Source organism: Diabrotica undecimpunctata, chromosome 1, assembly GCF_040954645.1.
Source record: "Diabrotica undecimpunctata isolate CICGRU chromosome 1, icDiaUnde3, whole genome shotgun sequence".
Lineage (NCBI taxonomy): Eukaryota > Metazoa > Arthropoda > Insecta > Coleoptera > Chrysomelidae > Diabrotica > Diabrotica undecimpunctata.
This window is the reverse complement of record NC_092803.1, coordinates 27,025,338-27,040,296: the sequence shown is the minus strand read 5'-3', so window position 1 is coordinate 27,040,296 and position 14,959 is coordinate 27,025,338. Positions and strand designations below refer to the sequence as shown.

Below are 14,959 nucleotides of genomic sequence, written 5' to 3'. Positions count from 1 at the left end.
GGAGTTCTTAATGTTTTTGCACGACAAGGCTAAATCATTAGGTATAAAACCATTTTTTGTTCCTGCATGGATTATTGTAATACGTTTTCCTTTATTTGATGGAGCTTTTGTTGTACAGCGACCAGAAGAATCTGCCCAACCATATTTTGGAACGTCATGGGTGTCAAACTACGTCTCATCCAGATAAACAATTTCTCTTCCACTTTCTCTGTATTTATGAATTTGAATTAAAAATTCCGTCCTCCATATTTGTAGACGAGCATAATCACTTGGCGTTTATCGATCGTTATTATTTTAAAGCCGTTTTTTTAGAAGACATTGCCTTACTGTCTCACTGCAACACTTGATTCCTGTGTCATCTTTCTGCAACTTTTGCATGATGGTTTTTAACGTGGGTACCATTCTTTTTCTTCTACTTACTATCGGTTGTTTTTTTATGGACCACACTGTGTTCATTGGTCTACGTGTTAAGGCTGCCGCTTCCTTCACTGCATTAAATTTGGAAAGTCCTCGTTCAAGGAGGATAGTGTAAACGTCAAATATCACTTTTTTTGTGTCAACTGACAAAACACTGTTAACACTGACGTCTATTCTTTTGGCATTATTATTATCAATAACTTCACGAGAAGTACTAGTATTCGAAATCTATCCGAACATATATATAATAGACAAATAAGTTATAATTCTTTTTTATTGGCTCAATAAACTAAGATTAAAGTCAAAATAAACAATCATAATAATATATATATATATATATATATAGATATATATATATATATATATATATATATATATATAAATATATATAAATATATATATATATATATATATATATATATATATATATATATAAATATATATAAATATATATATATATATATATATATATATATATATATATATATATATATATATATATATATGTTATTATGATTGTTTATTTTGACTTTAATCTTAGTTTATTGAGCCAATAAAAAGGAATTATAACTTATTTGTTATCAAAAGTAAAATAATCCTGATATTACCTGTGTTCGATGGATTCAAAAGATTTTCTAGTTGCCTTTTATCGGGAGAGAAGAAGAAAGAATAAGAATACAAATATATTATATTACAAAGATTTACGTTTCTTTATTTTATATGAACGAATAAAACAATTATTAAATTCTGTCGTTATCTTATCAATCAGCATACAAGAAAATAAATCAAATTTTTATAATATTAAGATTATAAAGCTACATACATTTATATTACGTGAAAACCAATTTTACTTAAAATTTTCTGTACTTGAAACAAAAAACAACAAAACTTTAAACTTTTGATTAGCCTAACAAAACCTCAGTTCTTAAATTTGAATGCTAATGACCATGATGTCAAACCGATCCTTCACAGATATAAAATTCAATTGTACAAACACTTACAGCTTATTTTCTTCTTGAGTTGTATGTTGGAACATACCCAGAAAAGTCCAGTCTCCTCAACGATGTGATCTCTCCTCTTTGTCACCTCGGCTCCTTCTTAACGTCTCTGCAAACCTCCTGCAGACTACACAAAAAAACACCTGATTCACTTCTCCAAACTCAGCTACTTATTTATGACACCAGGACCTCCTTTTGTCAACTTGATGCCGTAAGAATACTTTCACATATACTTTATAAAATGCCCACGGTAGATCCAAGGACCTCTTTTAATCTACTTGTTATCTCCTTCTGCAAACTATTCACTTCTTTTCGTTACGCCGGTATCCAAACTCACGAACCACACCCTATCTTGAGACAAACGACTGTTTCCTTTCGATGACCAAAATATAACTAACTTCTCCGGTCTCATGATCGGCTCACAAATTCCCATTTAAAAACGACCGTCCAATCAAAAGCTCAAATTGTGTTTACCATGATTTTGGAAAAGCCTAATTTCGGTTTCAGAGAAAAACTAAATACCTTACTTTAAAATTGGTTTTGTCAATACACAATTTATACATATTTCAAAAAGATTAGAATATGGTCATTTAATACTCGACTATACAAATAATGAAAAGATTAACTTACAGGTCAAATGTCTTCTAATTCTAAACAAAGGTTTTTTGATAATTTTGTTTGAAACGGAAAAATTTCTATTCTTATCTACACTAAATCTTAACTTAAATTACTATATACAATTTGTTTACATTGATATCTTGAAATTTTATTTCGATGGATTTTTTTATTTATTTTTCTTTGGTTGGGAAAGAAGAAACATAACAATATATATATATATATATATATATATATATATATATATATATATATATATATATATATACACTTCTCCAAGAAATTAACGCACCACTTTGAAATATTAAAATATTTTATTAGCGTTAATAAAAATTTCCATTGTAATGTTATATTATGCAAGTCCCTTGTATATGCTATTCGTACACTCTATATTTATTCACTGCGTTTTATCGCTATAGTTTTTTCTGCAACAAAACAAAAAGAAGCAAAAAATTTACTAATTCTATAAATATACTAATTTCCAAGTATTCACGAATTTTATTCGACTACTGTTTAATTGTTGATTATTGTTAATTGTGTTTATTATGGAGCGTTAATAACGTAATTTAACCCTAGATAAATGTACCCAAGCAGTGATACTGTCGGAAGAAGGTTGGAGTTACCGAAGAATTAGTCGTCAGTTTAATGTAGCCCACACATTCGTCTCACGGGTGTTAGAAAGATTCCTTGAAACAGGGGATCATACTCGCAGACTAGGGCAAGGACGAAAGCGGGTAACTACCCCTATTCAAGATCGATTTTTAAGAATTTCTGCTCTTCGACAACGTTTTGTAACACATCGAAGTCTACAAATTCAGCTTCGAGACGTACATGCCTTACAAATTAGTACTGAAACTGCAGTCTCTATTAACTGCAGAGCATCGAAGGGGGAGACTACATTTTGCCAGAGAACACGTTAATTGGTTAGAGGCTGACTGGGAACGAGTGCTATTTACTGATGAATCCCGATTTCGTTTGTACAATAACGACAGACGTGTTCGTGTGTTACGACGACCCAACGAACGATATGCTCAGTGTAACTTCCCACACCACATTTTTTGGTGGAGGATCCGTTATGGTGTGGGGTGGTATTTCTTTGACCGCACATACGGACCTAGTGGTCATACAAAATGGAACTGTTGCAGCTGAAAGGTACATATTGGAGTTTCTGGAGCAACATGTATTACCATTCGCTTCTTATATCGGTGAACATTTCTTACTAATGCAAGATAAGGCCAGACCTCACGCTTCACAGATCGTCAGAAATTATCTAGAAGAGGTAGAAATTAATACTATGGAATGGCCAGCACATAGTCCGGATTTAAATCATATTGAAAATCTCTGGAATATCCTTGGTAGGCGATTTAGAGCAACACGGACACAACCAAACAACTTACAGGAAGTGGGAAAGAGGCTGATCCAGATTTGGAGAGAACTATACTAAAATGAAATACGGCAATTAATTTTAAGTATGGACCAACGATGTGAGACTGTTATATGTAGTAGAGGTAAAAAACACTCGTTATTAAGACTTCTTTCATATTTTAGTTTACTTTTCTTATCACTATTTTTTTAGAATTTTCCGTTTTATTTTTTTTTCTCTTGTACTTCAACATTTTCTGATGATTAGACAAATTGTTATAGTTACTAATAAAATGTAGAATAAATCTGCTGAAGTTTTATTTTTTATTCTTTGCATGTTTACAAATAAAATTGATTTATTGAAGTGGTGCGTTAATTTCTTAGAGAAGTGTATATATATATATATATATATATATATATATATATATATATATATATATATATATATATATATATATATATATATATATATATATATATATATGTAACACTCGAAGAGTGGTGGGTTTTTCGGTCAAAGTAGAGAAATAAAAGACAAAGAAGGTGGCTACTTCATCTATTTATTGAAGACGTTTCGCTTTCTAATCAAAAAGCATCATCAGTTCATCTAAAAAGAACAATATGAAAAACCAAACATCCATAGAAAAGTTGTTATAAGTGTGTTACCTTAAAAAGATATGTAGCAGTCAATGATATTAAATATGTAAAGAAGCTTATGAAAATGGACATTATAAGCTGGGAAACGCTGATCTATACCATGCAAGTGTCATGCTATGTAAGTCCGTCTTGCATGGCATATGTCTTGTCTAGCCCAATCTATTTACATCAGAGCTATTTCGAGATACCACTTTCACTGTTACCAACAGCAGAAATTTATCAAAACATTAACGTTAGATATTTCCCTTGGAAATTTCGGTCCTTATTCTTCTAAATGTGCCTATCTTCTAGAGGTGTTGGCGACCATATTGACCCATCTCATTCTATTCACAGCAGCTCGAAATAGATCAGTTGACGTTAGACCAGTCCACTTCCTAAGATTGGCCAGCCAGGATATACGTCTAGGTCCAGGGCCTCTCTTACCCTCAATCTTGATTTGTAGAATCAACTGTAGAAGTCGGTTTTTATTATAACGCATGATATGGCCGAAGTAAGTCAATTTTCTGTTCTTTACGGTGTTAATAATTTCTTTGTTTTTTCTTAGCTTCTTGAGAATAGTGTTGTGAATTTATTAAAAGGTTCAATATTTATAACACTTACTAATTTAATTTATTTTTTTTATTTATATTAATTTGTCTTACAATAATTTATATATCCGAACGTAACAATTAAAATCGCGAGCGCGTCTTCAAAATCAACTGTCCTCCATATAAAAATGTTTTATTTATATACATAAATTGCCGTTATCTCGAAAAGTCGAAAACCTTCTCGACTAGACTGAATGGCAGCAAAACGGTAAGGGCAAACTGGATTTCCCATCGACTCGCCTCGAACTTTGTTTTTATTACATCGTGTGTCAGGTATTCATGACCTAGAAAATACTCGAATAAATAAGGATATTAGTAATAAACATGTTTACAGGTTTTTAATATGACTCATATTTTTACGTAACAATAGTTATGTTACTTGTGTGGCGTATATATGAGATCCTCAACATACGTCGTATTTCAAATGCCTCTAATCGTTGTATATCATCTTCTGCAAGACTCCAGCTTTCTACTCCATAGAGGAGGACACTAAAGACGTAACATCTACGAATTCTTATGCGTATATTGATACTTAAATATAAGTTGCAGAGAATCTTCCTAAGGCCGTTGAAAGAGTTTCTGGCTTTTTCAATACTAGTTTTTATTTCGTCGCTGTGATCCCAAGTGTGATCCTTATAATCTTCTTCTTCTTCTTCTTAGTCGCTAACCTGATGCAGGTATCGTGATATCATGAAGCTATTAGCTAAATTTCCCAATGGTTCTCCACGTTTTTCTATCTTCTGCCATTCTAGCACATCCTGACAATGGAGCGCCAATGGTAGCAACAATATGGTCCGTGTATCGTGTGGGAGATCTACCTCTATTTCTTTTGCCTTCTATTTTTCACTGGATGGTAAGTTTTTCAAGACCATTTCTTCGAAGCACATGTCCAAAATAGCTTATTATTTGTTCTGATATTTGTGTTCTTAGTCTTTTCTTTATGTTTAGCTGGTCCAGTATGGATTCATTTGTTCTTCGGGCCACCCATGGTATTCTCAGCATTCGTCTCCAGCAGTACATCTCAAATACATCTATGTTCTTTTTGTCTTTTTCAGTAAGGGTCCAGCATTCCGATGCATAAGTAAAAACTGGAAAAACTAGACTTCTTACTAGTCTCATTTTTGTATCGGTAGTTATTTCATGGCTTTTCCAAATTTTTCTTAATTTTGCCATAGCGCTTTTTGCGATTGCTGACCGCCGCTTTATTTCTTCAGTACAGCCTCCTTTGTTGGTTATTAATGAGCCCAGATACACAAATTTATCTACAACAGCGATATTGTTTATCATGACCAGATGATTTTGATTGTTGTTAGCTCTGTCAGTTATCATGATTCTCGTTTTATCTCTGTTTATTTTAAGGCCCATCGTTAAGCTTACGTCTTCTATCCGTTGTAGCAGGTGAATCAATTCAGCTTCAGAACTAGCGAGGATAGTAGTATCATATGCATATCTCAAGTTGCAAATCTTCTTCCCGCCAATGGTGATGCCACCGTTCCAGTCCTCAGTAGCTTTCCGGAATATCCATTCACCATAGATGTTAAATAGAATTGGGTTTAGTATGCAGCCTTGTCTCACGCCCTTTGTGACCCTGAAACTATCGGTTAGTTCCCCATTTATTCTAACTCTAGCATAATTGTTATTGTACAGGCTTTTAATTAGCAGTATCAGATGATTGGGGACTCCCATTTCAGACAAAACCTGCCACATTTTACTCCAGTTGACCAAATCGAAAGCTTTACTATAATCTATGAAGCACAAATATGTTGTGATGTTGAATTCTCTGGATTTTTCTACAATCTGCCGTACGTTTAAAATTTGTTCTCTAGTACCACGTCCGGACACAAAACCTGCTTGTTCCTCCGCAATGTTAGGTAGTAAAAAGGGCTTTATCCTCTCGAGAATTATGTGTAAGAGTATCTTACTGCAATGCGCAATTAGAGCAATTGTGCCATAGTTGCTACATAAATCTTTCGCTCCCTTTTTATGTATGGGAATATATAGTGATTGTGTCCAGTCCTCAGGCCATTTACCTATCTCCCACACTCTTTGACAAATTTGATGTATTATATCCACTCCAACGTCATCTAGGGCCCAAATCATTTCAATAGGTATGTTATATGGACCGGCAGCTTTCTGACTTTTTTGCCTCATAATTGCTGCTTCAACTTCACTTTTGAGTACGTCAGGTTCCGTCGCAAAACTGGCATCTTCTTGTTGTGATGGGGCGTCTGTGCTTTCCTCCATCATCAGTCGTCCACAGTATTCTTTCCATCTGTGTAAAATATCTTTTTTAGAAGTGAGTAGAGTTCCGTTATTATCTTTGATAGCAAGGTAGTTTGGTGTAAAGGAACGTGTTGTCTGCTTTATTTTTTTCAAACATGTCTCTGGTCTCAGTTTTGGTTTTATGTCCTTCTATTTCCATGCAGATTTTGTTCAAGTGTGTGTTCTTGTCCTTTTTGCAGAGTCGTTTTATTTGACCGTTCAGCGCTTTATAGGCCTCTTTATCACTTTCACTGTTCAGTCTTGTGGCTTTTAAGTACTTCCTCTCCTGTATTTTAGTCCACGTGGAGTCTGTTATCCATTGTTTCCTTCTTTCTTCTCTATCACTCTTAATGTTTTTCTCAGCATTATGCAATATGGATTTTGTTTTTGTCCATATGCTATTTGAGGACTCTTCTGGATTTAATGATTGTTTGAGGTCACATAGCTTTTGCATTCCGGCTTTTTTGTACGGATCGTTATGTCTTAGATGCCATTTAGTTGTTGTATTTCCTGTTTTTGGACTGTTTCTTAACTTCATGCGGAATTCAGCTGATAAAAATTGATGGTCGCTATTACAATCTTTTCCTGGATAGGTCTTAACATCCTTAACAGCGCTCCTCCAACGGGTTTTTACCAGTATAAAATCTATCTGATTTCTGTACCTATTTCGTGGTGATATCCAAGTGTATAGTCGTCTTGGGTGATGTTGAAATCCTGTATTAGTAACAAACAGGTTGTTGTCTATACAAAAGTGTAGCAAGCGTTCTCCTCTATCATTTCTTTGGCCAATTCCATATAATCCGACGGTCTCTCGCAAGTAATGATCTTCTGAAGTTACACCAATTTTAGCGTTGAAATCGCCTTCGACTGCTGTGATTTCTCTATTTGGAAGCTTCCTAAGCGTCTGCTCCAACGTACTATAAAATGTTTCGATCTCTTCATCATGAGCTTCGCTTGTTGGGGCATATGTTTGCATTATCCGATCGCTGACGGTTATGTATTCTTTTACGGAGGTTTTAATGGCAATATTTACTATCACTGCCACGCCATTCCGAGATTCTTTATCATTGCCGGAGAAATAAATATCATTGCCATTTTTTGACGTATAATGTCCTTTATCCTTCTAGTGGATTTCAGATAGACCTACAATTGCATAATTGTGTATCTCGTTTTCCACTACATCCAATTTTCCGGGTTCCAGCAATCCTCGAAAATTCCACGTACTAATTTTAAGGCTGCTCCATATTTTTATGTTTATTCCAGACGAGTTTCCGTGGCGTGCCTGGTTTCTCACATCATGGCCGGTAGCCCATTTCACACCATCAGCTCCGGACGCTGATTGGCGCCAATTGCTAGTTGGATCGCTCGGCATACTGATATGTTTAGAGGTCATCTTTCATGATAGTTCTTGGGGCAAAGTAACGCAGTGGGGCCCCACTTCCTTCTGCGTGGTAGAAAATAGTAGAGTAAGGAAAGAGAATAATGACCCGTCAGCCCTCGAAAACCTAATAGCCAATCGGGGTCGGAAAAGCAAGAGTTGGCCAAGAGAGGCCGATAGGAAAGATAAAAGACATTTTACTTAAGACTAGTTGAAGAAGAGTAAAATGTGAAGGTTCTCATGCAGCGCCAGATGCGCTTCATGAGAGTATGAGTATTAGTACACCTTGTGTTCCCGCTCATACATCGGGGTACTGACTACAGGCAATATAGCTCGTCCAGCATGCTATAGCAAGAAGAAGAGAGTGTACACCATCTCATAATGTAGAAACTAATACACTCCATCTCCATGGCCTGACTATAATAATATCCTTATAATATTCAAATATAAATTACAAAGTATTACCTAGAATGAATAACATTTACACTTACACAATAAGGTTAGCTTTTATCAAAAACTATAAATTTTGTTACATTGGCAATATGAATTTTGACGATAAATTGCTTCAAAATGGAATAAAAAATAGATCACGTTCTAATTTTTCGACTAGCACAGAGCACAGATATTGCTTGAAAATGTCGCGTGGGCATGCGCATTTGCATAATCTGTCTTGCATGTTGCATGGCTCTTGCATATCATGAAAATTGCATAATATAAAGTCGACTTTATAATAAAAATTCGAAGTCTGGTAGCATTATCGATAAATAAAAATGTTTTTAATTTAACTGTTATTTCAATGTCAATATTATTTTTGATAATCTTGGATAAATTTGGATAATCTATGTATAATTATAGTTAGTATTGCTAAAAATATTCCATAATATAATAGTAGACTGCAAAGGCGTTGTTTGTTTGATAATCTCATAATCTGATAAATTGTTATTTTTGTATGCACATATCGATCTTATCGTCAAATATTTGCAACATATAAAAGAAGTCCCATCAGAAGTTTGCATCAGTTTGTTCAGACTAAATCCAGCAAACACCGCCTTCAAGATGCATCGTTATTCAATTTGTAAGTAAATTTTTATGCTACTCTTATTCTTCTTTATGTGCTATATTAAAATTATCCGACGTTAGCATCAGACTGGTTCTGTCATCGTCACAATAAAAAAATTTTTTTTTAGTTATTGCAATTCTGCATTTTATTTCTATGTCTGAATCATGTTGGTCCGTTATGGTGGTTCCCAAATATTTTCGAATTTATTGAACTCTTTCAACTTGTACTTGTACTGTAATTCGAGTTGTTAATTTCAAAATGGTATCCTCTTCCTATGTACCATCTCTGATGAGGTTGGCCACCAGTTTGGTAAATTCTTGTCCGTTGTGGGAGTATGTTTTTTGGTATATGGGAGCATTTCCTTTAGTTTGCTTTTATTTTTATTAATTTTGTAATTTCTTGCCTCTATGACAAGGGGTCGCCCTTACTCCTATCAACTACGTCTAAAAGTCGAGCTGACCCTTCCGCCGAATTCGTCGTTTCGAATTTTCTTATCCGCCTTCATTGCCGTTGTGGTCTTCATGTGAAGAGTATGTAGTAGAAGGAAATATAGTAACCCATCTGCCCTCGAAAACCTAGTAGCCATTCGGGGTCGAAAGAAATAAGTGTTAGCCAAGAGAAGCTGATAGTAAAGATTAAAGACATTTCATTCAAGACAAGTTGAAAAAGAGTAAAATGTGAAGGTCCTTATGATGCACCAGCTTCGTTTCATAAGGGGATGAGTGTGTTCCCGCTCATACTTCGGAGTGGTGTCTACAGGCTGTATGGCTCGACCAGCATGCCATAGCATGGAGGATAGGATGCACGTAATTTTACAATGTAGACACCCTAACTCCATGGCCTGACAGACATGTATAGATATTGAAATATATATATATATATATATATATATATATATATATATATATATATATTCTTCATTCCAAGAATTTTTCCCTTTTAGGAATCCCTTTACAAGGGGTATACTGCATTTCTTTTTCCTTCCATTCTATTTTTCGGTCATTTCCATTTTGTTCTGTATTATTTCATTTTCTTATTCATCAATAAAATATTTAGTTCTTGTTTTACACATTCATTTCTCTATCTCTTTTTTAATGCCTTTCAATCTTCTGTAAACTCTCATTTCGCCAGCTTGGATTCTAAAGTTAGACCTTTGCATTATTACCCAGTCATCACATCTATATAAGAGAACAGGATGTGTATCGTATGCTTTATCATTATATTGTTTTCTGTTTCTTGTTCTCCAATGTTCTGTGCATTATTCCGCTTACTTATTCTAGTGGATTATAGTCAACTATTATAGCTGTCGCTGCTTTCCTTCTTTCAGCCAATGTCTCCAGTCCTTTATATTCTGCCAATATTTACCTCTAAGAACTGGTCTTTCCATGGCCTCTTCCACTTCATACCTCCATAATCTTTGGAGTCTGCCTTGTTTTTTCTTTCCTATTGGACTCTAATTTTTTTTTTTTTTTTTATTTATTTTGCTTCAACCACTTAGGGTTATTAGCATAAGAAAAATACAAAAATGATAAAGACATACATAGGCATATACAAAATATCAATTACATAATAATGTATACAATATATATTTTAATTATTGATGTATCGTATTAAATTTTATTGAAAAGGTTTATAGTTTTCAAGAATTCTATCAAGTCAGCTACGTATTTAGATTCTCCTAAAAGTTCTTTTAATGTTTTTGGAAAGTGATGATATAGTCTTTCGACTGAGTATATTGGACACTCAATCAAAATGTGCTTCACTGTCACTTTACATTCACAAACAAAACACACTGGTTCCTCTTCTTTCTTCAACAAGTATTCATGTGTTGTAGAAGTGTAGGACTCTAATTTCTTTTCTAGTTTTCGGAGCGTATAGAATAGATCTTCTTTATCTTAAGCCGCTACCATTTGGCCACCTGCAAAACTTAGTGTATAGAAGAAGTCGTCTCGGATTGGTATTCACATACCTTCACATTTTCTTTCCATGACTTTAATATTTGTTCTAGTAATATCTTAACCAGCGTTATTATTTTTCAATATGTGAATTTCAGATCTAAGCTCATTATCATTGAAAGATTCACTCAGCTGACTGGCTTCGTCGTCATCCATTTTAACTTTAAGTTCTATTAGTTATGAGGTATCTTTTGCTATCCATTTACTGTTTTTGATTTGATCACTTTTATTATCATTATTGCAAATTTAGTTGACTTATATTTTATATTCTTTCCAAATTTATTCGGGATCTTCTAGTTGTTAGTCGATGTTTTATAGTTTTTTATTAAATTCCTGTTCTTATTTAAAAAATTATAATCATTTTATTTACCTGTCTAATCAGCTCAATGTAATGTGACTATACTATTTTCACTTGGTTGTCTCCTTATTTTAGCCCAGCAAGACACCGCTGCTGAAACTACCCAAGAATATTCAGTGGAGACGACATATGAAGAATATGAATATGAATCCACTTTCTCTGTATCGGAGTTATCGAAACTAGAGAAGTTCGTATTACCTCCTAGAACTACGATCTTAGCATTGTCTCAGAGCGGAGGAGACAAGGAAGAAGACAAAAAGTATGTCGTCACGAATCACGGAAAAGCTGATCTTTTTGTTGAGGTACGTTTGTCCATTGATTTTGTAGTTTTTTATTTTTTTATATCTTTTGTAAAACATTCTCTTGAAAATTTTTAAAATTTCTTTTCTGTTGTTTTATGTGTTGGATGTTGTTGTTTTTTTAGGTAGTGCATCTCAATAACCAAGATGATGCTCCACAATGGTTTGTTGTCCAGCCAGACCAAACCACAGAGATAGCTATTGAGGACAGTCTTGAACAAAGCGTGTTGAAAGTGAGCAACAACAGTTACGAAGAGGAAGTATCATTTTCTGCTGAAGGTGGTCACGTTATTGACGACTTGGAAAACAACATTGAAGAACTTCTAGACTCAGACGAAACAGAAACTGAAATAGTCGTTCTGGAAAACTTTTCTTTGAGCCCAAGAACAGCCGTCACTGTTTTGAGTCAAAATGTTGAAGGAAGCAATGAACATCCTGGAAAGTACACTGTAACTAACCATGGGGTAGCTGCTTTTGACATTGAAGTAAGTTTTTCCTCTTTTCTTTATTTTAGACATATTATTTTCGGGCACTGACGACTCAAACTTTGACGTTTTTTTAGTGAATTATTTTGAAACATTCACATTACGCTTTCTCATTGGCTTTTTTTTTATAAAGGTCTTTTATTATTGTGAGATCCCATAAACGATTCTAGGTTAATTTTTTTACTTAAACTATTGGGTTTGGGTTATTCCGTAATCTAAGCATACCACATAACATGCCACACACCGTAACATAATCATCTAACCGTAATCCGTAAACATTATCCTAATTAATGTTTGCAGTAAATGAAGATGTCAGGTAGCCAATGTGTAGACAATTGAAATTCACTCCTTTGCTCATTGCTTTTTATCCATGATACTGTAAATTACGCGTATTAAGACAGATTGAAATAGCGAAATAGTTGTCTTTTATTCTTGGTACTAAAATATTTTTTTTTCTTAGTTGAAGCGTACCTCGCCTGTTCAAACTTTAGAACTTCATCGCAAAACCGTTCAGCCTAATACATCCGAGTCGTTTGAACTCACAGCTCAATTCCAAAATACCGTATTGGAAGTTATCAACACAAGCCACACTGAAGATGCAGTTTTTAGAGCTGAAGGAGGGGATGTTATTGAAGATCTTGAGGATTTAGTTAGAAATATTGATGAGAAAGTAGAAACTGTTGTTTCTCATATTGTAACAACTTTGGAGAGCTTCCATTTAGTCTCACGTTCATCCGTCACTGCTTTGATGTATGATCCTGATGATGTTACCCTTTCCGAACATCATAACTTCACTGTTACCAACAACGGAAAATCTGAGATAGAAGTTGAGGTAAGTTTTTTTAATAACTACTATATATTTTATAAAACCAACGGCCAGACAAACTTCTAGATCCAATACTTAGCTGATCGTTTATTTCAGGTTACTTACACTGACAGTGATGACCGTGACAATGATCAATACAGAGTAGTAAAACCAAATGAAACTGTAGTAATTGAGCATAAGAGAGATGCTGGAGTAGCTCTATTAAATATATTGAACAGAAATTACACAGAAGTCGCCATTATCACCGGTAAGTTTTTTGATTTTAATTTATTTCCTTTTTCATATATTTTCATGAATCCAGACTGCAAAAATATTATTGAAAGTTTTTGTTTTCTTGTAAATTTAAAATATTTAAGACGATATTAAAATAACAATAAATTAATACTTTATTTTGTTGTAGCCACGGGAGGAAGAGTAGTTCGAGACATTATGAGAAAGATCAAACAACTGGTATCTGATGAAAATTCAATAATGTTAGTGAATAATTTCCATCTAGCACCTGCATCTTCCGTAGTTGTCATGCATCAAGTTGGTAGATTTAGACGAAGACCCGTATACCCAGCTGGACATCGCAAACCTCAACATGTTGTAGTTCGTAGACCTCAACACCATCCTGGACGTAAACCAGCACGGCTTCCATGTAAACCAGCAGTACCTCGTCCTTGCAAACCAGCAGGTAGACCAGCAGGTCCAGGACGTCGTCCATTCCGTCGTCCAGCTTGTAGGCCAGTAATACGACCAGCCCATCGTCCAGGTCAAGGTGCTCAACATCCAGCACAAGGTCGTCCTCATCCAGCACAAGGTAGACATCCGGCTCAAGGTGGACATCGTCCCGCTCAACAAGGACATCACCCAGCTCAACAACAGCATCATCCAGCTCAACAACAACACCACCCAGCTCAGCAACAGCACCATCCAGCTCAGCAACAGCACCATCCAGGTCAACAACAGCATCGTCCAGCTCAACAATATAGACCTCAAGTTGGACAATGTAGACCAGCGCGCAGACCAAGAATTGTTATGCGTCCCGCTGTCTTACGTAAACCCATTGTTCATGATAGATACACCGTTGTTAATCATGGAAGTCATGCCTTTACCGTTCAGGTAAGTAAATCCAACAATATATTTCAAAATAGTGCCTATGTAACTGTATTTGTTACTTTTATTCCCTTTTAAGTTTTCCTTCATATAGCTATTTCTCTTTTACAGATCATTCATGTTAAAGGAAGAAACCATGAGGTGGTCCGCACTCAAGTTGTCCAACCCAACGAAACCCAAGTGCTTCATCTTGAAGGCATAAATGCCTCATCTTTGAAAATCATCAACGAAAGCGAGACTGATTACGCCAACTTCTCAGCTGAAGGAGGTGAAGTAGTTCATGGATTCAGATATATGGTCAGACCACTACGTCGCCGTCCTGGTGCAAGAAGATGCTTCTGGGGATTTTAAGTATTTAAATAAAATACACATTTTATGAATATTGTTTTGTTCTGTTTTATATAAATTATGCCTTTTTCCTAATATCTGCAGAATGTCCTAACGAAAAAAGAGGTATAAAATTCTGAAATAAATATAAAATGCAGGGAAGATCAACCATCGACCAACTGTTTACGGTTAAGCAAAGCCTGGGGACATAACAAAAATGTCTAATATTTTTCTCGACTCCAAACAGGCATATGACTCAATAAACAGGGCACATT

The 14,959-nt window shown here is 34.8% G+C and overlaps 1 protein-coding gene across 1 annotated transcript; it reads left to right on the top strand.

Moving 5' to 3' along the window:
• Positions 1-9,200: 9,200 nt before the first annotated feature.
• Positions 9,201-14,741, top strand: LOC140447024 (uncharacterized). The gene is made up of 7 exons (XM_072539615.1): positions 9,201-9,351; positions 11,725-11,951; positions 12,074-12,433; positions 12,894-13,265; positions 13,356-13,506; positions 13,660-14,363; positions 14,469-14,741. The coding sequence occupies exons 1-7, from the start codon at positions 9,333-9,335 to the stop codon at positions 14,706-14,708; spliced, it is 2,073 nt and encodes a 690-aa protein (XP_072395716.1). The 5' UTR covers positions 9,201-9,332; the 3' UTR covers positions 14,709-14,741.
• The last annotated feature ends 218 nt before the right edge of the window (positions 14,742-14,959 follow it).

What these genes read in the sequence shown, in the direction of transcription:
- LOC140447024 (XM_072539615.1), top strand. An exon ending in AATCTGAGATAGAAGTTGAG is followed by an intron (nt 13,266 to 13,355) that starts GTAAGTTTTTTT and finishes CGTTTATTTCAG; the next exon opens with GTTACTTACACTGACAGTGA. An exon ending in AGAAGTCGCCATTATCACCG is followed by an intron (nt 13,507 to 13,659) that starts GTAAGTTTTTTG and finishes ATTTTGTTGTAG; the next exon opens with CCACGGGAGGAAGAGTAGTT.